This window comes from Schistocerca serialis, chromosome 6 (assembly GCF_023864345.2).
Source record: "Schistocerca serialis cubense isolate TAMUIC-IGC-003099 chromosome 6, iqSchSeri2.2, whole genome shotgun sequence".
NCBI lineage: Eukaryota > Metazoa > Arthropoda > Insecta > Orthoptera > Acrididae > Schistocerca > Schistocerca serialis.
The window spans coordinates 107,500,355-107,527,605 of NC_064643.1; the positions used below are offsets into that span (position 1 = coordinate 107,500,355).

Genomic DNA, 27,251 nt, shown 5'->3' on the forward strand with positions numbered 1-27,251 from the left:
TAGGTTCTTCACTAGAATATTGGTGCAAAATTTCTGCATCTGCTGCCCAATACTCATTCCTCAAGTATGGGACTGCTTTTGAGGAATATAGAGGCTGATCATTACCACGTTTTAACACAAGATCACTTGTGATATATTTCTTAATTTACAACTTTCTGTCATTATTACGGAAACTGATTTTCTTAAAATTTCTGTAGAGTATTTACTTAGTATTTGGAAGTCAAATAAAGTCAAGTTACAGTTGCTAACATGCTTGGATATTGCTAAACATTAATGATTTAGTTCATTTATCAAAAGTTCATTAATTGGTCACAATATTAAATTACTTCTCAATGCCAAAAGTGTTGCATTGTGAACTTTTAAATACATTTAAGAGAAACATTAAATTATTCACTGATTTTTTACTGAAACTCAGTTATGTTGAATGATATATGAAGACTCAGTTGTAAGCTACATTAAGGAACAGTTGATAAGAAACTGAGTTATTGTATGTAAAATAGAGAAGGTGATGCACCTTATTCATATTAGTTGACAGTTCTGTGATAAACAGAGAAATGTCACCTGTACCTCTAATTTCAGATACTCACTAATGGGGACTTTGTCAGAACATGTGTATTGTTCACTTTCTAATGCACATACACTCTACAAATCACTACATACATACATGATGGTACTTCCCATTTTACCAAGTCTTGTGGCAGCTTTCAGTACTCACGTAACTGACATATGAATACAAATTAAACAGGTATGACTCAGACTACAGATGCAGGATATGCTTGTAACTGTGCAGGTATTGAGGAAGAGTGCCATGTCACCATCTTTAGCACTTGCAAATGTTAACAATGCGCCTAGTGTCTCCAGGAGACTGCACATTCAAATCTATATAGCGCAATTATATGGAGATGTTACAAGCTTTCAGGGTTGATGGAGAATGGTAAATGTATCAATTTGAGGTAAGGGACCCTGGTCAGGAAACAACCGAGTCGAAAGTTTGTAACAAAAATCATTCTGATATCTCTTCCACCAGAATACTTGTACTGGTATGGTTGTTCCTAAGATTGTTAGGTAGTTGGCAGTATGAACCAAAACAAGGAGGTCATTAGAGATGGAGCACAAGCTCAGATTAGGGAGGAGTGGAAAAGGAAAGCAGCAGTGCCCTTTTGAAGAAACCAAAACAAGAAAAAAAATGTCCAATAATCCTCGGACCCTAAAGTGCATACCTTAATAGCTATGAGCAACTGTTTATCTACACTACTGTGAAACAAATCTCTTCTACTGCACGAGTGCCCATATTTATTGAACATTTTTTTCTTGTTTTGGTCCATACCACATAATCCAGAAATATGGAAATCAGAGAGCTTGTAGTAGAACTGATGTGTTTTCCAGTAATTAAGATGAACAAATGTCCATATCTCTTAAGGTATGCATGTTAGAGCTAATGTGTACTAGACATATTATTTATTTATTTATTTTGATCCACACTAACACCTCTGAAAGTTGTCGACAGTCAGCAAGAAAAGTACTGGTACAGGTATTCCACTGTCAGAGGTATCACAAAGATTTTTGCTTATAACAATCATTTTTTGACTAAGGCCCCTTATCTCAAATTGATGCAATTACCCTTCTCCACCATCGCTGAAAACTTGAAACACACAGAATCACCCTGTGTAATGGTATCCTGTCCCAAAGGGGTAATAATAATGCTTTAAACAACAACAACAACAACAACAACAACAACAATAATAATAGTAATAATAATAATAATAATAATAATTGTTAGTACTGATTGCTTGTATTTCAAAAATAAAGAGAAAATCATCATTAATTTAAGTCCTAGTGGACATAGCTCAGATGAGATCTGAATAAGTCTACAAGCTGTTCACAGCTTAATCTCATGAAGATTCGTATAATGCAGTTTCACAATGACAATACTGACCTCCTACCACCAGACACCCACTAATGGTCACACACTGAATGAAGCACAGTGTGCAAAATTCCTTCAGGTGCAGCTGGACAGTAAGTTAAAATTGACTCAAAATATGGATAAACTAATCAGGAAGTTAAGTTCAGCATGTTAGACCCTTAGCAGCATTTCTCATTTTGTTAACTTAAAGGCAAGAGTAATGGCTTATTTTGCATATTCTCACTCCCTCTTAACTTGTGGAATCAACTTCCAGGATAGTGTACCTAAAGACCAAACGTCTTTGTTCAGCCAAAGGCCATAGTAAGAATATTGTGTAAAGTAGATAACTGAATATATCACAGAAGCCCATTTTAAGGACCATAAAATTCTTAGAATTCTTACACTCACTCTCAGATACATATACAACTTAATGGTTTTTCCTGCTAATAATAAAAAAACAGTTTCAGTTGAACTGTAATACATACTGTTACAATGCAAGGCTCAAAAATAATTTTCATGTCGACTTTGGCTCCTTGTCTAGCGTTCAGACTGGAATTATGTATTCTAGTAGAAGATATTCAACAAACTCCTGTCTGACATAAAGCAAGAAATTCAAAATCCCTACCAATTCAAAATAAAATTAAAAACATACCATATTAGCCACTCTTTCTGCAAATTATTTGAGTATCTATTTACAGGGATTGAAAAGGTCTGTTAGCTACGTGCCATGTATTGATGTTTGTTATAAAGCTGTATGACAAGAAATAAAATACTGAGAACAGTATTTATAGATGTAAAAAATTATTTGAGAAATACCATTGTAGTAAGTAAATATGTAAATTACTGATTGATAAACAGCTTTATTCAAAGTAGCAGCTTTTTTACTAGTTTACTCACTTAACATTTGATGCAAAAGTATGACCATCATTAAGCAGTACAGTGATACTTTACAGTTAATATAGTATAAAGATTAAGTTTCTATGATGTCTCTGTCTCATGTTAATGTATATCTTGTCCTGTTCCACATTCCTGAAGTTTCTCCTTTTTGATAGGATAGATGAAACATGATGTCTGAATGAATGAATGAATTAATTAATTAATTTGGATATCTGTTTCCACTAAGGTTTCCATCTTCAAAGTGAATATTATTGTGGATATCCATGGATATCTGTGCCTGCACAGACCTCTAGCTAAAGCTATACACTGTACAGAGTGAACTCAAATTTTAAGCACAAAGAAAAGCAAGTTTCAACATTATGAGGAATGAAACAAATGAACTTGGTAAGGCACATCATATTCAACTGTCTGAAAGCACACATACAAAAAATGGACCACTGGAAGTAGATGCTATATGTCAGACTTATTTAAGGTGCATTTACACCTGTGTGCCTTGTAACTAGTTGCTGTGCGACTGTGCTTCCCCCACATGCAAGTAGAGGCATACATGTAGGTTGCACGTCTCTTCCTTAACATGTGCATGTGGAGTGATTCCAATCACAACTGTGCCTCTACTGCCATGTGAGACAAGCTACAGCTGCACAGTGACTAGCCGCAAGGCGCACAGGTGTAAAAGTACCTTTAGACAGTCTTTCCACTGCCAGACATTACTGTCGCCAAAGAGATTACAAAATTCATGAACTTGCTGAAAATTAATTACTTTTCTGATTATGGCGTTACTTTAACCCAGTACTAAAATATTGTGCTGACTAGGTAGTCCACTTTATAAAAGTGGATATAACCAACTGAACTCTAGTTACAGGTTCCTGTTGTTCCTTTTCATGGTCTCTAAAAAGTTTTTAGAAGGCTGCTTGCAACAGAATATTTGATCACCATTCTGAGAATAACATTTTCACAACAACAAAGTTTGGCTTTCATGAAGGCTTCCTCTAGCAGTCATTGTGTTTGTAAGCTTTCCTGTCACACTAATTTTGTGCAAGGGTCAGAAATTAGTTTCAGACAACTTCGGCAGGGCAGCCTTCCCACTTTTTTTAATCAGAATATTTTCTATGACCAGCAATGTATTGTGTTGTACTCTAGCATTTTCCTTTCTTTTTGTGTGATTCAATTAATATAAAATGGACTGCATAAGTTATGTTCGCGTATAATAACTTTTCAGAAAGTTCGGTTGCATTGACTTTACCTACTTTATTAATACTGAGATTAATTAATTAATGTGTGTGCACACAACATTTTTATGCAGTTCTACTACATAAGTATTAAATAAAACTGTAATTTAGGTCATTGAGACTCATGAGAGTGCACAAACAAAGGCTTGTGGTTGCAATGAAGATTTATTGGCAAACATTATTCAATCTAATATTCTCAATAAATAGGCAGTATGAGCAACGAAAGCATGTGGCTTATATCAGGAGAGTCTGACTGTGATATTAATGTTATATTATCACCAAGGCTGTATACAGGGAGAATGAATAGTTGCAAAATGATGGAAAGATGTAAGATGATCTTCTGATGATAAAAACTTGGTAAAAAAACTGTCAGTTGATTGTCACCATAAGAAAATGTCATGCAAAGTGCATAAAAATACAAAATGGCCCAATACAATTTGATTATCTCATCACTGAGTAGTTATTGGGATCATTCAAACCCATCAAATATCTATGGATACCCATCCAGAATGATTTAAGGTAGAATCACAACAGAAACATACCAGGTGGTTATGATTAAACTTTCCCTATTTAACACATTATAACGTGGAAACTAATTACTGAATGATTTACCAAACTTGGTAGCATTAATGCCAAGGACATGGGGAAGAAAAATAATGGAGAATCAATTCAACTGAAACACTTTTAATGTGTTGCTATGGTACATCATACCATTACATACCAGTACCATTACTACTATGAAAGGGGCCCAATATGGCACCCATCAGTGTCTAGAAGAGTCTGAAAGTGTGGGATTGCATTCTGTACAACAGAACAAAGCATTTCCATTGGTATGCTGGCTACCTCTCTTGATATGCTGCATTTCGGATTAGCGTGTGAGTGAATGTTTCCCTGGTAAACCCTGTCCTCCAGGTAGCCCCACAACCAGAAATCACAGGGAGTGAGAGCAGGTGATCACGCCAGCCAAGCATTTTCAAATGATCAGCTGATAACTTGATCATTTTCAAATGTGTTTCAGAGAACGGGGTCAATGTCACAAGCAATGTGTGGTGGGGACCCATCTTGCATGAAAACTGTTGAGTTCAATGCGCCTTTCTCCTGCAGAGTGGGTATGACATGCTGGAGAAGCATATCACAAAAATGTCGGCGAATCACACTACACATCTGTAGTCCTTGAGTGCCAACCTGTTCAAAAAGAATGGGCCAATGATGAACATATCCATGAAGCCACACTATATGGTGACACGTTCAACATACAGAGGAACGTCATGCACAGTGACTGGAGGTGAACATCCCCATACTTGCCAATTCTGTGTGTTCACCTCACCAGTCAGGGGAAAATGAGCCTTGTCTGTCCATAGGATGGTCCACAGCCAGACCTCATCAACTACAATCTTTGCAAGAAAGTGGAGAGTGAAGTCAACACTTCCTTGTGCATCCTGAAGTGCAAGCTGCTGTATGATTTGGATCTTGTATGGATACCATGTGAGAATGGTTAGAAGCACCTTCTGTAAAGTGGACCATGGGATGTTCAACTGCCTTGACACAGCACATGCACTGCCTGATGATGGGGAATTGCATGCAGTACTGTCTGCCATAGCAACAGTAATCTCATCAACCACATGTGGTGCAACTGGTCATCACCCTCTTCCCGGAGTGATGCTCAGTTCTCCAATTGATTCAAACTACTTCATCATGCTCCGCACAGTAGGTGGAGAAAGAAGACCCTTCTGTAATCCTTTCAGCCAGTGATATTCTTGAAGTGCAGCTGCATCATTACTGTTGTTTTGATAGTAGAGCTTCACCAATAATGTCTTGCTGATTTTGTCCAAGCTCATGTTGACACATCAACAAGTGAGATGCGACTCGTCAGGTGTGTGAAACTATGAATCATGATGACTGATCATGGCACCTGGCCATAGTTGGAACTGGACAGTGGCAATGTGATGCAGGGAAATCATGCACATCAGTGCTACCAAGTTTGGTACTCGTACAATAATTAATTCTGTGTTACAATGTGTTAAACAGGGAAAGTTTAATTATAACCACCCGGTAGTTTTGGAAAAAGCCAAACAAATTCAGTGGAAGAATTTTAATTATAATTACCTAATTTACTCACAATTATGGCCATTTACATAACATACACTGTTCCTTGACTACTGTTCATTAGTATTGAACTCTTATTAATGGAAGGGAAGAGATTACTTGGAATGGTCTAGCTGGAAGTCCTAAGGCCCTTGTCTTCCTCAAGCCTGTAAACAGAATCATCCTATAAGTTATGGAGGAGTGAAGGGAAGTCTGGGGTGTCTGAACAATTTAAAATTGATTCCAAACCATAGTATAAATGGCATTTTGTTAGCTACTCCAAATGGACATGTGTTTGTTGTAATCCACATTGCATGTTAGTTTTGTGAGATATATTGATATTGCAATGTTCATCTTTGGCAGACTAGTGTAAAAGGGGACACAAAATTAGCTGAGTGCAAAATCTGCGCGTTTTGTACATTATTTACTTATCTTCATGTATACAAGCCGAGTCAACTTTCAGTATTCCTCGTGCCTCCAATTAAAGTCACATGGGTCAAATAAAATCATTTTGAAAAGTTAGATCCAAAAATGTAACATAAATTTTAAGTGTGCTCATTTTATCAAACCTAATGTAGATGATCGCTTGGGTACTGTATCACCAATTTGTAGGCATAACCTGTGTTTTTCAGAAATGTGATACATTCAGCTGTATAATGTCATCATTGTAAGCTTGTTTCATGAGTGTTTTGCATAACCTATTTCATAGTAAATCAGCATCTGTAATTTGCAGTTACTGGAAGTAAGTAATGTATATTGTCACATTATTTTTCTGTTGTAATTTGAGTGTGTATTCCCTGCATTTAATGTTACTGCAATTAATGTTACTGTCAAATTTGTTGGTGACAATAACCTGCAAAACATTTCAGAGAAACATTTACACTTGTTCCAAGTTTTTCTTCTCTCAATATATATCTCATTTTGGTTGTTAATCACTTTAGCTCTAAAAGGCTACTGGTAATACTTGTAGCATATCAGAATCATAAATTAGAAAAGAATCAGCAAGCTTAGTTTATAGCTGTCTGTTACTGTTGTGTAAAATATTGCATCAGACACAATACAGCCCCACTGTGTTTGCTGTTGTTAAGCAGCTAAAATCTTCCTGACTACTGTAAAGCGATCGAGAAGTGCTGCAAATGGATGTCTTGGGAGTGCTACCAAGAGTCATGTACCAGAGATACCAAAGGTACCTCAATTACTGAAGGATACTGTCTCTTCTGTGGGACATACAGGGTCCATCACTACTCATTCATTTCACTGTAAGTGACATGCCAATGGCAGAGCTAGGCACCCTGTATAGTTCAGACAAGGACTAGGGAGAACTTAAGATGTCACGTGTGTACACCTAACCAACAAGTCTGACTTGCTGTCTTTCACTAAAACCAAAACTGAGCCAGTGAGACTTTTGGGAAACCTGCTCCATCCTAAAGGAGTGCATAGTTTCATGGTGATATGTACTAATAAAGGTTTCTCGGGCTTCCAGCCATGTCACGTGGTTTAAAAATCAATGAGCTTTTGGCCGAGTACTCCTCAGCCATTGTCAAGTGGTGACTTGGATTTTAAACCATTTGGATTTTAAACCACTTGATGCAGCTGGAAGCCCAAGAAACCTTTATTACTGCTCTGTCCTGTGTCAAGAGGATGCAAACATTAATGGGCCTGTTAATTGTTGGGAGTTCAAATGTATGGTGTATAACGGTATCTGTTAGGGAAATTGCATCAAGGGATGGGATGGAGCACCAAGTGTACTGTGCATATGCCTGGAGACCTCATTCAGCATGCTGAAGAGGCTATTATGACAGCCACTGATGGAACAATGTGCAACCATCAGCAGATTGTGGCACACTTTGGAACAAATGATGCCTGTAATCTGGGCTCCAAGATCATAACTGGACCACTCTAGTACCTTGTAGAGGAGATTGATAATGGCAGCCTGGTTCACGGAGTTTCAACGAAGCTCACAATCTGCAGCATTGTCCCCTAGTTCTGAGTCAGTGGAAGGCTTGGTCCAGGGACTGTAAAAGTTCTGTAATAAGCTAGGCTGTGGTTTCTTAGACTTATGCTATATGTTGAGAACTGCAGGCTTCCACTAAATGTATTAAGAGTCCACTACATATGAAAGGCAGCTACCCAGATAGCTAATTTTTTGTGTGGGGCACACAAGTTTTTTTTAAGGTTAGGTGACTCTCCATCCAGTAGATAAAGAAACTTTGAAGTATAAGTGTAAGATCCAAAGAAACAGCCCCCATAGGTGAGATGATCAAAATCCTAGTGGATAACTTTCAAAGAATTCACAACAAAGTGCCAGAGTTCAAAGCATTCCTAAAAATCAGTGAAACTCACATAATACTAGGTACAGAAATGTGGTTAAAACCTAAAGTGGACAGCAGTGAGATTTTTGGTGGAAATTTAAGTGTATACTGAAAAGATAGGGTAATAGGAAATGGAGGCAGTGTATTTGTTGCAGTAGACATCAAATCCACCGAGACAGAAATTGGAGCTACATGTGAGATTCCTTGGGCAAGTCACAGTATCAAAGACAGGCATAAAATTACAATTGGCTCCTTCTGTCAATGTCCAGACTCACCTCTCGATGTAACTGAAATCTTTAGACAAAACCTCAGCCTGCTTGTAAGTTCCCAGCTCCTACTGCAATTATTAAATGGGACTTTAATCATCCAACAATCAATTGGGATAATTATAGCTATGTTAGTGGTTAGCATGAAATGGTTGGTATGAAACATTACTAAATACCTTCTCTGAAAACTACCAACAGCAGACAGTTCAGAACACCAGCAGTGATGAAAGGGTATTAGATCTAATGTAAACAGATAGGCAAGGCATCTTTGAGGATGTCCATATCAAAACATAACTATGACCATGAGGTAGTTATAGCAAAGTATAAAGTGCAACTGAAACAAATAGAAAGCTTTGGATGAGAAACACTGAACTTTTAGCTCAGAACAGGAGCATGTAGAGAAACTATGGTTCAAGTTGAAAAGAATAGCTTATCACACACAGGGTAGAAACATACTCAGTACAATAGTATATTGTAAGAGGTGACCCCATGGTATACAGCTGCTATAAAGAAACTTCTAAAATAACAAACTATTGCATAACAAGTATAAAACAAAGCTATAGATAGAAAGATACTGAGTTAAACACGTTTGGTTCTCACGAGTGCAATATGTAAATTCTTCAGTGACTACGATAGCAGAATATTGTTGAAATATCTTCCACAAAACCCAAAGAAGTTCCGATCATATGTTAAGGCTGCTAGTGGCACCAAAGTTTAGTGTCCAGTCACTCACAGATGGGACAGGAATTGAAATTAAGAGTAGGAACACAAAAACAGAAATGGTTAATATATTTTTCAAATGTCCCTTTAAAAAAATTCAGTAATGTTGCCCTAAAATAATTCCCATAATACGGAGAAGGTAATTGAAACAGATATGTAGGTGACATTGAGAAGCAGCTGAAATCATTGAAACAGAACAAACAACAGGGCCTGATCGAATCACTAGCAGGTCCTATACCAAAATTGTGGCAGAGTTAGCCCCTCTGTTAGCCATAATCTATCACACACCCCATGAACAAAACATGGTGCCCTGTGATTGGAAGAAAGTATGGGCCACTTCTGTCTATAAGAAGAATAGGAGAAGTGATCCACAATTCTATCATCCTATATCTGACAGCCATTTGTTGTAGAATCTTAGAACATATTCTGAGCCCAAATACAGTGAGGTGTCTAGAATAGAATGACCTCCTCCTTGCCACCTAGCACAGATTTCAAAAACACTAATCATGTGAAACCCATCTCTCACATTTCTCACGTGACGTACTGAAAGCCAAAGATCAAGACAGGCAGGCAGATGCAGTATTTCTCAATTTCTGAAAAGATTTGACTCTACCACACCTATAATTATTATGAAAAGTACAGTTATACAGGGTATCATTTGAAATTTGTGACTGGTTTGAGGGTATTTTGGTAGAGAAGACGCAGAAAATTATCTTGGATAGAGACCCACTGATTGATGAAGTAACTTCAGGTGTGCCCGGGGGAGGTGTGCTGAGTCCCTTGCTGTTCATGTCTTATTAATGACATTGCAGACAATATTAATTGTAATCTCAGACTTTTTGCAGGTGGTGCACATATCTACACTACCGGCCATTAAAATTGCTACATCACGAAGATGTGTGCTACAGACAGGAAATTTAACCGACAGGAAGAAGATGCTGTGATATGCAAATGATTAGCTTTTCAGAGCATTCACACAAGGTTGGTGACAGTGGCGACACCTACAACATGCTGACATGAGGAATGTTTCCATCCGATTTCTCATACACAAACAGCAGTTCACCGGCGTTGCCTGGTGAAACTTTGTTGTGATGCCTCGTGTAAGGAGGAGAAATGCGTACCATCACGTTTCTGACTTTGATAAAGGTCGAACTGTAGCCTATCGCGATTGCGGTTTATCATATTGTGACATTGCTGCTCTCATTGGTCGAGATCCAATGACTGTTAGCAGAATATGGAGTTGGTGGGTTCAGGAGGGTAATACGGAACGCCATGTTGGATCCCAATGGCCTCGTGTCACTAGCAGTTGAGATGACAGGCATCTTGTCCACGTGGCTGTAATGGATCGTTCAGCCACGTCTCGATCCCTGAGTCAACAGATGGGGACATTTGCAAGACAACAACCATCTGCACGAACAGTTCGACGACGTTTGCAGCAGCATGGACTATCAGCTCAGAGACCGTGGTTGCGGTTACCCTTGAAGCTGCATCACAGACAGGGGCGCCTGCGATGGTGTACTCAATGATGAACCTGGGTGCACAAATGGCAAAACGTCAGTTTTTTGGATGAATCCAGGTTCTGTTTACAGCATCATGATGGTCGCATCCGTGTTTGGTGAAATCACGGTGAATGCACATTGGAAGCGTGTATTCATCATCGCCATACTGGCGTATCACCCGGCTTGATGGTATAGGGTACGATTTGTTACACGTCTCTGTAACTTCTTGTTCGCATTGATCATTGATGGCACTTTGAACAGTGGATGTTACATTCCAGATGTGTTACAACCCGTGGCTCTACCTTTCATTCGATCCCTGTGAAACCCTACATTTCAGCAGGATAATGCACAACCTCATGTTGCAGGTCCTGTACAGGCCTTTCTGGATACAGAAAATGTTTGACTGCTGCCCTGGCCAGCACATTCTCCAGATCTCTCACCAATTTAAAACGTCTGGTCAATGGTGGCCGAGTAACTCACTCATCAAAATACACCAGTCACTACTCTTGATGAACTGTGGTATTGTGTTGAAGCTGCATGGGCAGCTGTACCTGTACACGCTATCCAAGCTCTGTTTGACTCAATGCCCAGGCTTATCAAGGCCGTTATTACAACCAGAGGTGGTTGTTCTGGGTACTGATTTCTCAGTATCTATGCACCCAAATTGCATGAAAATGTAATCACATATCTCTTCTAGTATAATATATTTGTCCAATGGATACCCATTTATCATCTGCATTTCTTCTTGGTGTAGCAATTTTAATGGCCAGTAGTGTATAATGAGGTACAGTCTGAAAGAAGCTGCACAAATATTCAGTCAAATCTTGATAAGATACCAAAGTGGTGCAAAGACTGCCACCTTGCTTTAAAGGTTTCAAAATTTAAGAAACTTCACTTCATAAAATGTTTATGTGTATAATGTAAGTGACCCACAACTGGAATTGATCAAATCGTACAAATACCTGAGTGTAACACTTCGTAGGGACATGAAATGGAACAACCACACAGGCTCAGTTGTGGGTATAACATGAAGTAGAATTCAGTTTGTTGGCAGAATACTAGGGAAATGGAATCACTCTACAAAGGAGATTGCTTACAAATCACTGAAGCAACCCATTCCAGAATATTGATCTTGTGTGTGGGACCACATATTCAGAGAAGGACAGCATAAATGGCCACAGGGTTAATTTGAACCACGGGAGAGTGTCACAGAGATTTTGAAAGAATTGAAATGGCAGGCTTTCTAACAGATGGAAACTATCCTGAGAAAGTTTGGTTACAAGATTTCAAGAACCGGCTTTAGGTGGTGACTCTAAGAATCTGATACAAACCCCTAACTATCAGTCCTGACTGTGGGAAAAAGATTAGTTTAATTACAGCATGCACAGAGGAATTCTTCGCACACTCCATACATGAATGGGACATACCATCTTGTTTGCAGAGTATGGATGTAGATGTAGACAAAAGATACGGTTACATTAACAGCCAGAATAATATACAAAGATCAGCTGGCAGAAAACATACACCAAGCCACATTACATAATAATATACTATATTTATGTACATGCAAACAATTAAGTTATGTATTATGTGATGTTTAGTGCACCACTACTATCTAATTGTACTCTTTACAAATATAGAGGTAAAATAATAGTTTTACACTTTTCCAAATATTTCATCAGCAAAAGGTATTGTTCTTTATGTTTACCAATATCAGATCCTTGCCATCCTCTCTCAAAAACGCTAATGCTTATCTATAGTCTAAATACAAAGATCTATTTACAGTACACATATATTATAAAATATCATTTAGACACATTGGAGACTAGACTGCATTGGCAATGCATAACATGTATGACTCACCATATGATCATCCTTGATGCATGGCCCTGGAACAGGATCTGCTACAGCATGCTGGACATCACAGATCAGCACAGCAATCAACACCACAGCCACAAGCAAATGGTATGGCAGAAAAACAGCTTTCCTTCTAGCAGTGGTCATTTTGTATTCTGAAACAAGATGCAATTTTAAATGACACACACATTTGTGGTTATGCAGAAACATAAAGGGCATCAAATTCTTTTCTTGTAACCTTCCAGTGCTATTAATGCACACCTGATTGTCTGTAAGTCGCAATATAAATGAAAATTTTCAGAAACATGAAGTAGGTTAATGGAATTTATTAGTATAGACATAATTTGAAACTCCCTGACAGATTGGAAGTGTGTTCGAGTCTTGAACTCAAAAACTGACCATTAATTTCCATAGACAATGCTCATAGCAACTCTCCTACAAGGGCACAACTCAAAACATTGCTCAGAGCTTCTGTTTACCAGTTGTAGGACTTTTCTAGGGCAGATTATTTGAAATGGCTTAGCTGCAGGGTAATAATAGCTATAGTTGTGAGTCAAAGGTAATGTAGATCTGAAAACACCCATGTCTTATATTCCTTAGATATAAAACAAACAAACATGTAATACTGATAAAAAATTAAAAGGTGCATGGAATATCAGTAGATGTGGTATGCTTATGATCACTACTGGAATATGCACACGCTAGTAGTACTGTTAGACCATTTACAGACAAGCATTTAGAATGTTGGTAAGGTTATGCAGACTTAACAGTGTTGACTTCAATAATTTTGTGCTTTTGGTACTGACTGAGAACACTTAAACAGCTGTTGACATTCTGTTTTGAATAGCTTCACACAGCAAAATTCCAAATTATGGTTGAAGGTCACAGTACATCAGTGCTGATGATTTGATCCTAGACGAAATATCTCTCAATTTTGAACATGGCCGATAATGTAGCAACCGTAGACGAAATTTATAATATTACTTGAAAATACAGCTCTTCGGTTGCACAGGTGCAACCAAAGAGCTGTATTTTCAAGTAATATTATGAAATATCTTTTGTAATTTGGATGTAAATGTGACAGTAAATGATTTAGTGTATGAAAATGTAAGAATGGAAGAAATATCAATAGTCATGGGGTTAAAGAAAACCAAGATGATCTGTCCGTTGGCAAAATAAAATGATCATATGGCTTTATTAGCTGGCAGATTCCTGTCTGGACCAGGTGCAAGTCCTTTTATTAGCTGCTGCTTTGGTGTGTTGGGCGGGATCCAATGAAGATGAGATGAGATGGAGAGAGAGCGAGAAGGGGGGGGGGGGGGGGAGAGAGAGAGAGAGAGAGAGAGAGAGAGAGAGAGAGAGACCAGCTGCTGATGGGAAATCAATGTCTGAGCTAGTACAGAGCTCCCTTAGAAAATACCTGGTAAATAGTATCCTTTGAACCAAGTGGACTCAGTGATGCCATCTGTGATTTAGGCTTTCCAGAAAATGGTCATATGGTCACGGTAAAGATGATAATGTAGTAGTTCTTGGCTGCAGCTAACCTCAACTATGCAACTGAGTATGATATCAGGCATAACACTGGGAATGCTTGTTACACTAATGTGAAGACTGCTTCACTATTTGAGCAATATAAAAAGCCTTGGATGGAGAAATGTGTCAAATGTGTAAATGCAGAACTCCAAAAGTGTGCCAGGAGTTGTGGAGTGACCACATGGATGTGACAGTTCATTTTCCCTCACATGGTATGGTATGTATACATCTTAATGATTCCAGTAAGGGGTCATATGGTCATGGTAAAATTACATGGCTAATTTCTAGAAACATTCAGTGTAACCAGAGCACTTTCTGTCAAATCTCCATGATTTCCAACATTTTCACTGGGACTTTTTAGGTTAAATGTTTCAGAAAGACAGGGCTATTGCTGTATAACCCTAAATGTCTAATTGAGGAATATGCTAGAAGTTGTCGTAGCGATGTTTGATTTAAACCATATAACAAATAGAAATAAAAAGAAAATGACAACGTGAACTGTGCAAACAGTGACAATCAAACTGCAATCAGACTTCTCTGCGAAAACATAAGAAGCCTATTAAATAAGAAGAATAAGATCTCTTGTCACTAAATATGATTGAAAATTCAAATATATTTCTTCAGATGTGCTGTGCATAACAGAACGTCCTTTGGTAGTGACAGAAATCTAGCAGATGCACTTCGATGCAACTTATTACCACATCATTGTATACACAATACAAGGGAAGAGAGAGTAGCTATATCTATAAAAGTGGAATAAATCCCCATGCTACAGACCAAATGAGTTCTGCATTTAAGTGTCATATGTCAGGAATAGACTTGGAACAACACAGGACAGTGTACAGGCACCATTATGAGAACTGTTTTTTGGTGGCAACCAATTCATCAAACAACAGCAATTGAAAAATGTTCCCATTTGACATCTGATACTTTGATGTTTTAAAGGTAATGCAGAATAAACCTCTAGATTTTGTTGAAAGTATTGAGGAAACACCTATGGAAATCAGTGATATGGTACAGCAAGGCTTAGAAAAAACACAATTTGGTTGTGAATTGTGTGTCTTCTTACTCTGCAGACAACACCAATGTGAACTTCGGAGAAACATAATTCTTATATCAGTTGCCGAGAAATAAAAACCCTAACTTGCTAAAAGTTAATTGTTCTAATCATGTCATATATAACAAAATTAAGTTTGCAACTTACAGATTAGATACTGATCTTGTAAATGTAGTGTTGAAGATATATAATCATTTCTCAGCCTCAGTCAAAGGAAGAGAAGAATCAAAATAAATTTCTGAATTTGTGAATTATGAGAGGACTGATATTTCGAGGAATTTTCCAACTAGGTCGGCTCTCATTAACACCAGCCATTTCTAGACTGCTTCAGAATTGTAAACAATCAAACGTTACAAGGGTGTGCTGACAAGTAATGCCCCCAGATTTTTCATTCTGTTCTCAATACTGGTTTCAGTATAATGTGTTATTCATATTACTCAATTTTCCCATTTTGCTGATACAAATTGCAGCCCTCAGCTTCTCAAGGGTTCAAATTGCAGATTGTAGCATGCAATAAGGCAGTGTATAATATAAAAATGTTGGTGCATGCAAAACAGTGTTGTAATCAAGTTTCTAATGACAGAAAACCTGCTTCAATTGAAACCCACAGAAGAATGGAAGCTGCATACAGTGACAATGGCAGAACACACAGAAGCACTGCAACATCTGCACTGATCCAGTGCCTTTGGTTCATTGTCATCTATCATCTATCATCTATCATCATCATCATCATCATCATCATCATCATCATCATCATCCATACAGATCTGATTTTCATCTGTTTCAAAAACTTAAAGAACAGCTTTGAGGACTTCACTTTGACAATGCTGAAGTGGTAAAAGCAGAGGTGAGGTTGTGGCTTTGTCAACAAAATCAAACATTCTACAGTGACAGTATCAACGAACTGGTCTCTCATTGGGAGACGTGTTCATTGCCAGGATGACTAAGTTGAGAAATAAATAGTAAACATGAATAATAAAAATTTAGAGTGTTAGTAATGTTTGGTTTATTTAAAAAGCTGTAAGGGTTATTTCATAAAGTTCAGAGGCATTACCTTTCAACATGCCTTCATACTTCATTAGCATTCCTTACTGTCAGCCAATTACTAATATTTTCGAGAAAGATGACTCACAGGAGGTTTGTTATCTGAAATCTACTTTAATTTCTTAAGTAACATTGGGAGTCAGCTGGAAATAGTGGCTAAAACACTGGAAAGGTCCGACTTAAGTGTACTAGAGATGTACAAACAAATGATACTTCTTATTTTTAAAATCCAGAAGAGAAGAAAAGACAACAGAACACTTCCAAAATGTACCATCTATGAATTTGTAGAAAAAAAGGTAACTCAAGACTTTAGCAGCTTTTATATAAATATGTTTCAGTATCTACAACAAAAGGTATGAAATGACAGATGACAGTCCCTATGCATCCCTTGCAGCTTTCTCTCTACAGGAACAGACTGAGTTCAAAAATTCTGGAAAGGCTGTACAACTGTTTCACCTAACAAAGTATCTGCATAGATGACCTATACGAGGCGTTCAGTGGTCATTGAGATTATCTTAGCAACAGTGTGAACAAAGATAGTGACAACATTGCAGACTGGCTTAAATTCTTTTCTTCACTATCTGTACTAGAAGGTGTATCAAATATTTCCAAGGTGTTAGGGTTTTTGTTCAAAATCCCTGGCCCAGTGGCTTTATGGAGTGAATCTTTTCTTTCATGAAGAGTAAGTGGTGTGAAACAGATGTTCAACAGATTTAATGAAGGCAGAATTCCAGGAACACGTGAACTATGAAGACATGCTCTGTTCAGAAATTTTTTAATTTGCGATGCATGATATTCAATTACTAAAAGGTGCCCAAAGTTTACAGAAATACAACTGATATATGAGCTCCTTGCCAGGCTTTGTAGGTCCAAGGGATGTCTACCAGCTGCCATGTCATCCTCTACCTTGCAGCACGATATGGATGTGGTATGGACGGGGATACTGCCAGTGCACCGCTCTCCAAGCCATTTTACAGACTTTCCAGACCTTGGAGTCACTACTAGTTGGCAAGCTGGCATCACAAGACTGAGTGCACTCTGTTATAGTCCTCCCACTAAGGAAAAATCTGGAAGTCAAATCCAGGTCCCCTGCATGGCAGCTGCCTACACTGACCACTTTCCTGGAAAGATGGACATTTGACTGAGTAGTGCTGGAAAATGACCAGTAGGTACTTTTTGTGTTCTTTAAATGTGCACTTCTACATTATTAATATATTGTGGACTCTTGTTAAATATATGGAAGGGCTATGTAATTTTTTGTGTGGTACAATACATTTGTGTATTTTTGTTTAACATTGTTATAAACTAATTACATATCATCACTCCCTTTTTTATTTTATGGAATATGGCAACCCTAACCGTGAGTGATCACTCCACAACAGACCCGCTGCCTAGCCTGAACACATGAGGGAATAAAAAGCATTAAGATTATTGCCAGCAGAGCTTACAGCTTTCTTGATAGTTGCAGTACTCCAATAAGCCATGTATCTGAGGCTGTGAGAAAGGTGTCTGGCAGTGTAGAACCAAATCATAGCAGTGCAAAGATGTTCCATTTCCTGTAACGACAGCAGCATTGAAATTCAATTATCAACAAAAGGTCAAGGTGCACTACACGTAAATACTCTGCTCCTGGTTGGAAAATGATTTTCCTCACACATTTTACTGGAGGGAAACTGATAGCCAGTATAGTCACATGGAAGTGATGAGAATGTTCTAAATGTAACATAGCACATGTAATAAAATACCAAAAAGTAGTGTCATATGACTACAATATGAATGATTAGATTAGATGTACTTTTTGTTCCAATGGACCCATCATGAGGAGATACTCCTGGATGTAGAACACGTCAGAAAAACAAGCAGCCCTATACACTATAAACATTTACGAAGAAAAATAAATATGCTTATATTAATATGCTAATGGTCCTCATGGATGTGGAATATTTCAAAAAAATCTTTAACATACCGTATATTCATAGTGTTGTAGATTTAGAGAAAGGTTGTGATAATGTTGACTGGAATACACTGCCTGAAATCCAGAAAGTAGCAGGGGTAAAATACTAAGAGCAAAATGTTATCTACAACTTACCAGATATCAAACTGCAGTTATAAGAGTCGAAGAACATGGAAGGAAAACAATAGAGAAGTGAGTGAGACAAGATTGTATCCTTTTATCCATGTTATTCAATCTGCACATTGAGAAGCAGTAAAGGAAATCAAACTGATATTTGGGAAGGAAATTAATGTTCAGAGAGAAGAATAAAGCTATGAGGTTGACTGCTGATACTGAAATTCTGTTGGAGGCCACAAATGGGTTTGAAGACTAGTTAAATGGAGCAGTTAGTGTTTTGACATGAGACTATAAGATAAATATCAACAAAAGTGCAACCAGGGTGATAATGTTCTGTCAAACGACATTATATGATACTGAGGGAATTAGATGAATAAATATGCACTAAAAATAATTGATGGGGTTTGCTATTTGACAACTGTCAGTGGCCTAAGTGGAGAGGATACAAAATGTAGACTAGCAATATCAAGAAGAGTATTCTGTAAAAAGAAGTCTATTTTTAACAATTAATGCACCTTTAAATGATAGGATACCTCTGAGAAAATATTTTTGTAGATTGTAGCCATGTACGTAAGTGAAACATGGATGATAAGCAGTACTCACAAGAAGAGAATAGAAGCAGTTTACATGTGGTGACATAGCATAAAGCTGAAGACTAGACATATAGATGAGATAACTAATGAAGAATTACTGAACTGAACTGGGGAAAAAACGGCAATTCCTGATCGAAGCAATAATTCAGTTGATAGGTCATATCCTGCGATGTCAAGGAATAAGAGGTTCATCCATACATGAAACGGCTATTCACACCTGCATCAGTGCACACTACTGAAAGTACATTTTACATAAGTACAACACCAAACAGCTTCTTGTAGTAATATTTATTTAACTAATTAGACAAACTTCTTACAATGTCTCAAAAAGTGAAATAATATCTAATACTGTACTACAAGGCAAAATAAGAATGAATCGATAATTTCGAAGAAGTACCTGCACAAGTTTATGTATTCACAAGAACATGTAAGCTACTAATGAAAGATATTTGCTTAGTCATCTACATCCTTATCTTTCCTGAATGAGTTATTTTTTCGTTCTCGTTTGTGCAAAATGATCCATTACTTAAAATAAATCAATATTTTATGCTCTTTTATTTTCTACATAACTTATACATCTACATCCACACACATATACTGTGCGAGTTATTAAAGCCTGTTCCTCTTGCTTCCATTCGCGGCTGGAGCGTGTGAATGATTGCTTTTGTGCCTTTGTGCATACGGCGTATTGTTTCGGGTTCCGTCTATGACCATTCGTGCATTATTTCGCCATTCCTGAAGCCTCGTAAAATGCCAGTACTTTAAAAAAATTAGTTTGGAAGAAGAAAGCTCAACTTCTGGAGCAGCCTTGTGTTCTGCTCCGTACATCAGCAATGTTTTAAATAAATTTCAAATCAGCATTGGCTGCACTGGAAATAGAACGGAAATGTGATGAGGAGATGCGGAAATAAGGTTATAATGGTACGTATACGCCAAAATGTGCTTACTCCCTTATAACTAGGTGTTTAGTTGCGAATAATTATTGTCAGTCATTAGAAAGGAAGATGTTACATTAGGTCCAGTTACCGACTCTGTCAACCCATCGCCTTCACCAAAGCTAGTGGAAGTGCTTCTGTATTGTTTTAATTCTTTTGTCAGACGATTTACACTCAATATCTCTTCTTTCACAGATGTTGGAAGCTTAACGTAGTTTGTCGCGTGGTCCTTCGATGCTAGCTACTTCAATCAGGAACCGAGACATACGACGCATTGGTAAGATGATTGACCAGAATTCGGAGAGACTGCGATTCGAAGCCTCCGTTCGCCCATCGGGGTTTTCTATTATTTCCCTCCAAACTGCTTAAGGCAAACGCCGGGACAGTTCCTTTCAAAAGGATGCGGCCGATTTCTTTACCCATCTCTCCCTACCCAAGTTTGCGCTCTGTCTATAATGACCTCCTAGTGGACAAGAAGTTAAATACTAATCTTCAATCTTTTGTTTCACACGGTGCGGTTCCTACGAAGCTGCATTGTGTATATATTCAGACTGCAAAATATTAGGTGGTGTTAATTCTTTCTAGTGGTTTATATTGAATATGAAAAGGTTAAGATATCTTTGAAATAATCATGGAACAAGTTTTTAAATCCCGTTACCGTATCATACTCTGACCAAAAAATTTATAGAGCTTCTCGCCCGTTCCGAAATAAAGAATGTTCCTTGATTAGCTTCTATAGCACCTCTAAGGGCTACGTTTAAATTTTTAAGCTCTTTTGTTCACCATTGTATACGGCATTCATGACGGATGCTCCGTCGTAGCCTTACTGAAACATTTGCTCACATCTAGCACACTTACGTTCTACATATTCAATTAATTGATGGTCGTATTCTAATGCAGACGAATGTTTGGCTTGCGAAAAGGAATAAACGATCCTCATATCTTTAGGACTCAATGATTTCCGGAACAATCTGTCATTATTTTAATTGACACACCGATAAGCTTCTCTTGACTGATACTAATTTTTCCAATTTTCTTTCGCAGTTTGTTTTTTCCTCAGTATTCCCCCCCCCCCCCTCTCTCTCCCTCTCACTCTCTCTCTCTTTTTTAATTTCAGAGGCAACGTATCTTCTGCGTCATTCCCCGCTGTTCCTAGCCTGTTTACATCAGTCTATTACCACTCGATGGTTTCATTAAGTGTGCGGTTACTATTTTCCGCATATCCTCTTATGTTAGAGGATACACACAACATATCGCTACGTGACGCACTTCCCAACAATACAAGGGCTCCCCGCGGCCCACGCCGTTGCGTAGCACCAGTTTCAGATGTGACGACTGACGAGCAACATGAATGTACCTTTCTACGGCCAGTAATATTGTAAGAATATCGTGAAATGCAGTAAATGAAAGTCTGGAGCAACGATAGGTGTCAAAAGGTAAGGCACCAACAAACATTTCGAATTCGTGGCACCCCGCCCCAGGCATCAATACGACTGCATTTTTCTGCGGACGCATAACTAATTCTCACAGGCAAGTGTATTTAATGAACTGCAGTTATATACAGAGTAATTTAATTCACCATGACTGTTTATGAAGGTTTGTCTATGGCAGTTTGTGCTACGAAGTATGAATTTTATAAAAAGCGTAATCACAGGAAAATCGGGATGAGGCAAATTAGACTTGCTCCTACGAAATTGTCGTTGTAAGTGATCTATGTGTCCACTCGTACAGGTTTGTTCGACAAGTCGATAGTACCACTGTGATGTACTGAAGGGTATACTTGCCATGCACGTATCATAAGAAATAATACATTTTATAAGAATGTGTGATTATTGAAGATGAACTAGCGGACAAACACGGCATTTCCCGGATATTCGTTTTGCCAGTTTTCTATTAAGAACGAGAACAAAAAAAATGAACTGTGTTTGTAGTGTAATGCACAGTTTCTGTACCCTGAGCGCAGCTGCTTCGCGAATCTACAACACGATTTTGTAAACGTCTCTATGACAACGCCTCTTCGTAGCTTATAGGAGGCTATCGTCTCCTCCCACAGCTGTTTGTGCTTTGCAGTTGAAAGCTGTCAAAAGCGCTGCCATGTGTCAGGTATTTCCTTAAGTTGACTCAACTGTGGGAGTGTAAAGAATAAATGTATTAAAATTTCATGCATGATGCGGGATTGTTTCACGCATCTCAATGTTTATGAAGTCAAATCTCTTGAACTCTGTTTGAGCTGTGTGTTTTACAATGATATATTTGTGTAGGAACATTCAGCGGCATATGTGAATACCATCTGCAAAATGTTGCTAGTAGAGTTAGTAGCAAAGAAGCACTAAATTTAACGACATCCACGTTGCGGCAATTTTACACGTGTCTCATTATTTATGACGTAATGTCGCCTTAACTATGATAGGCAGATGGTTTTTACCGCGACAGCGATTATTGCCTAACAGGAAGGGATATATATACCGAGTTTGGTTGAAATCTATTCAGTGATTTACCAGGAGACGTGGAAACACACACACACACACACACACACACACACACACACACACACACACATTAATAAACGTATTGATTTCGCATATTAAACTGTATTTCTGTCAGAAAATCTAATTTCCCTTTTAACTCATAGCCATCTTTTGAACGGAATGACACGCAATTTGAAACTGTTGTCTCAGTTTATGTGTAATTAATTCATTTTTGTACCACTGCAGTTCGTATACTCAGTCCCATTACTGTGCGACCATGTTTTCTTGGCTTCTCATCTCCCTAGTACTGAATCGGTAGACGTCGCTGGAATTCATGTGCTAGTATGTTCATCCATTCTGCCAACATTGCCGATCGAACGTTACCTGCGCAACGTGCAGGACACTTTAGTAGTCATTGTTTAATTCTGTTTCGTTTCAGTGATATGTAATTTGTTGCAGTACATGACCTCTTACGATGTTGTCTATCCTATGAGCAGACAAGTATTGATTGTACAGTCTAAGAAGATTCTCGGAGCGGTGGCTAACGGAAATACTTGTAACAAGAAAAGTCGAAACAGTATACATCATTTCGGACGGATATTCCTTTGTTTCTGGTCGCTACCAATTAGCTTCCAATATTGTGTGCGAAGAATATCTTGACTGAATGTATCAACAAACTGAAGCCATTTCAAATTCGGTTACATGCTGGGTGCTCGGAAATTCCCGTTACAAACTGCTAGGACTTGTAGAGCGGAATGAGTACATAATACACTCCTGGAAATTGAAATAAGAACACCGTGAATTCATTGTCCCAGGAAGGGGAAACTTTATAGACACATTCCTGGGGTCAGATACATCACATGATCACACTGACAGAACCACAGGCACAGACACAGGCAACAGAGCATGCACAATGTCGGCACTACTACAGTGTATATCCACCTTTCACAGCAATGCAGGCTGCTATTCTCCCATGGAGACGATCGTAGAGATGCTGGATGTAGTCCTGTGGAACGGCTTGCCATGCCATTTCCACCTGGCGCCTCAGTTGGACCAGCGTTCGTGCTGGACGTGCAGACCGCGTGAGACGACGCTTCATCCAGTCCCAAACATGCTCAATGGGGGACAGATCCGGAGATCTTGCTGGCCAGGGTAGTTGACGTACACCTTCTAGAGCACGTTGGGTGGCACGGGATACATGCGGACGTGCATTGTCCTGTTGGAACAGCATGTTCCCTTGCCGGTCTACGAATGGTAGAACGATGGGTTCGATGACGGTTTGGATGTACCGTGCACTATTCAGTGTCCCCTCGACGATCACCAGTGGTGTACGGCCAGTGTAGGAGATCGCTCCCCACACCATGATGCCGGGTGTTGGCCCTGTGTGCCTCGGTCGTATGCAGTCCTGATTGTGGCGCTCACCTGCACGGCGCCAAACACGCATACGACCATCATTGGCGCCAAGGCAGAAGCGACTCTCATCGCTGAAGACGACACGTCTCCATTCGTCCCTCCATTCACGCCTGTCGCGACACCACTGGAGGCGGGCTGCATGATGTTGGGGTGTGAGCGGAAGACGGCCTAACGGTGTGCGGGACCGTAGCCCAGCTTCATGGAGACGGTTGCGAATGGTCCTCGCCGATACCCCAGGAGCAACAGTGTCCCTAATTTGCTGGGAAGTGGCGGTGGGGTCCCCTACGGCACTGCGTAGGATCCTACGGTCTTGGCGTGCATCCGTGCGTCGCTGCGGTCCGGTCCCAGGTCGACGGGCACGTGCACCTTCCGCCGACCACTGGCGACAACATCGATGTACTGTGGAGACCTCACGCCCCACGTGTTGAGCAATTCGGCGGTACGTCCACCCGGCCTCCCGCATGCCCACTATACGCCCTCGCTCAAAGTCCGTCAACTGCACATACGGTTCACGTCCACGCTGTCGCGGCATGCTACCAGTGTTAAAGACAGCGATGGAGCTCCGTATGCCACGGCAAACTGGCTGACACTGACGGCGGCGGTGCACAAATGCTGCGCAGCTAGCGCCATTCGACGGCCAACACCGCGGTTCCTGGTGTGTCCGCTGTGCCGTGCGTGTGATCATTGCTTGTACGGCCCTCTCGCAGTGTCAGGAGCAAGTATGGTGGGTCTGACACACCGGTGTCAATGTGTTCTTTTTTCCATTTCCAGGAGTGTATTTTGATTAGGAAACGTCATCCAACGATGCTACAGAGCGTCAGAGTTATAGGGGCCAGCACCCGTAAATATACAGGGTGTTACAAAAAGGTACGGCCAAACTTTCAGGAAACATTCCTCACACACAAATAAAGAAAAGATGTTACGTGGACATGTGTCCGGAAACGCTTAATTTCCATGTTAGGGCTCATTTTAGTTTCGTCAGTATGTACTGTACTTCCTCGATTCACCGCCAGTTGGCCCAATTGAAGGAAGATAATTTTGACTTCGGTGCTTGTGTTGACATGCGACTCATTGCTCTACAGTACTAGCATCAAGTACATCAGTACGTAGCATCAACAGGTTAGTGTTCATCACGAACGTGGTTTTGCAGTCAGTGCAATGTTTACAAATGCGGATTTGGCAGATGCCCATTTGATGTACGGGGCAATAGCCGTGGCGCGGTACGTTTGTATCGAGACAGATTTCCAGAACGAAGGTGTCCCGACAGGAAGACGTTCGAAGCAATTGATCGGCGTCTTAGGGAGCACGGAACATTCCAGCCTATGACTCGCGACTGGGGAAGACATAGAACGACGAGTACACCTGCAATGGACGAGGCAATTCTTCGTGAAGTTGACGATAACCCTAATGTCAGCGTCAGAGCAGTTGCTGCTGTACAAGATAACGTTGACCACGTCACTGTATGGAGAGTGTTAGGGGAGAACCAGTTGTTTCCGTGCCACGTACATCGTTTGTAGGCACTATCAGCAACTGATTCGCCTCCACGGTTACACTTCTGCGAATGGTTCATCCAACAATGTGTCAATCCTAATTTCAGTGCAAATGTTCTCTTTACGGATGAGGACTTATTCCAACGTGATCAAATTGTAAATTTTCACAATCAACATGTGTAGGCTGACGAGAATCCGCACGCAATTGTGCAAACACGTCATCAACATAGATTTTCTGTGAACGTTTGGGCAGGCATTGTTGGTGATGTCTTGATTGGGCCACATGTTCTTCCACCTACGCTCAATGGAGCATGTTATCATGATTTCATACGGGATACTCTACCTGTGCTGCTAGAACATGTGCCTTTACAAGTACGACACAACATGTGGTTCATGCACGATGGAGCTCCTGCACATTTCAGTCTAAGTGTTCGTACGCTTCTCAACAGCAGATTCAGTGACCGATGGATTAGTAGAGGCGGACCAATTCCATGACCTCCACGCTCTCCTGACCTCAACCCTCTTGACTTTCATTCATGGGGGCATTTGAAAGCTCTTGTCTACGCAACCCCGGTACCAAATGTAGAGACTCTTCGTGCTCGGCCGGCCGGAGTGTCCGAGCGGTTCTAGGCGCTACAGTCTGGAACAGCGCGACCGCTTCGGTCGCAGGTTCGAATCCTGCCTCGGGCATGGATGTGTGTGATGTCCTTAGGTTAGTTAGGTTTAAGTAGTTCTAAGTTCTAGGGGACTGATGACCTCAGAAGTTAAGTCCCATAGTGCTCAGAGGCATTTGAACCATCTTCGTGCTCGTATCGTGGACGACTGTGATACAATACGCCATTCTCCAGGGCTGCATCAGCGCAACAGGGATTCCATGCGACGGAGGGTGGATGCATGTATCCTCGCTAACGGAGGACATTTTGAACATTTCCTGTAACAAAGTGTTTGAAGTCACGCTGGTACGTTCTGTTGCTGTGTGTTTCCATTCCATGATCAATGTGATTTGAAGAGAAGTAATAAAATGAGCTCTAACATGGAAAGTAAGCGTTTCCGGACACATGTCCACATAACATATTTTCTTTCTTTGTGTATGAGGAATGTTTCCTGGAAGTTTGGCCGTACCTTTTTGTAACACCCTGTATGTAAATACAGAGTGATCCCATAATGTTGTTACAAACTTCTCAAGGATGACGGAGAAGGGCAAATAGATCAGTTTCATGGTAGGGTACCTGTACCAGGAACGAATGAGTCGAAAATTATAAGCGAAAACCATTCTGATGCCTCTCTCTTTGGAATACATTTACTGGCACTGTGGTTGCTAATATTGCAAGGTAGGCGACTTTCAGAGACGATAGTATGAACCCAAAACAAGAAAAAAATGTCTAGCAGACATGGGCTCTAAAATGAATACCTTAAGAGCTATGAGCAGTTATTCAATAGAAAAGATGTGTTCCACAGTAGCGAAGAAGAACAAATCTTCATAGCTCATCAGGTACGCATTTTAGCCCATGTTTACTGGACCTTTTTTTTTCTCTTTTTGGTCCATAATAATACGCTGAAAGCTGGTTACTCTACAGTCTTCGCAACAACAGTACTGATACATGTACTCTATTGTCAGAGGTATCAGAAGGATTTTCGCTTGACCTTTCGACTCGTTCGTTTCAGAACCAGGGACCCTCAGCGCAAATTGATACATTTATCTTTCTGCATCATCCTTGGAAGCTTGTAACATCATCAAGGAATTACCCTTTTTATATATACAGGGTTATTACAAAAGATTGAAGCGATTTCACAGCTCTACAATAACTTTATTATTTGAGATATTTTCACAATGCTTTGCACACACATACAAAAACTCAAAAAGTTTTTTTAGGCATTC

At 39.6% G+C, this 27,251-nt stretch overlaps 1 protein-coding gene across 1 annotated transcript in view; it reads right to left on the reverse strand.

The window, feature by feature from the left end:
- LOC126483611 (dickkopf-related protein 3-like) overlaps positions 1 to 27,251 on the reverse strand; it is a 171,234-nt gene that overhangs the window by 92,419 nt on the left and 51,564 nt on the right. Inside the window, exon 2 of the mRNA XM_050106650.1 lies at positions 12,775 to 12,923. Within this exon, the coding sequence (XP_049962607.1) occupies positions 12,775 to 12,915 (141 nt within the window). The 5' untranslated portion in view covers positions 12,916 to 12,923. The remainder of the gene's footprint in view (positions 1 to 12,774; positions 12,924 to 27,251) is intronic.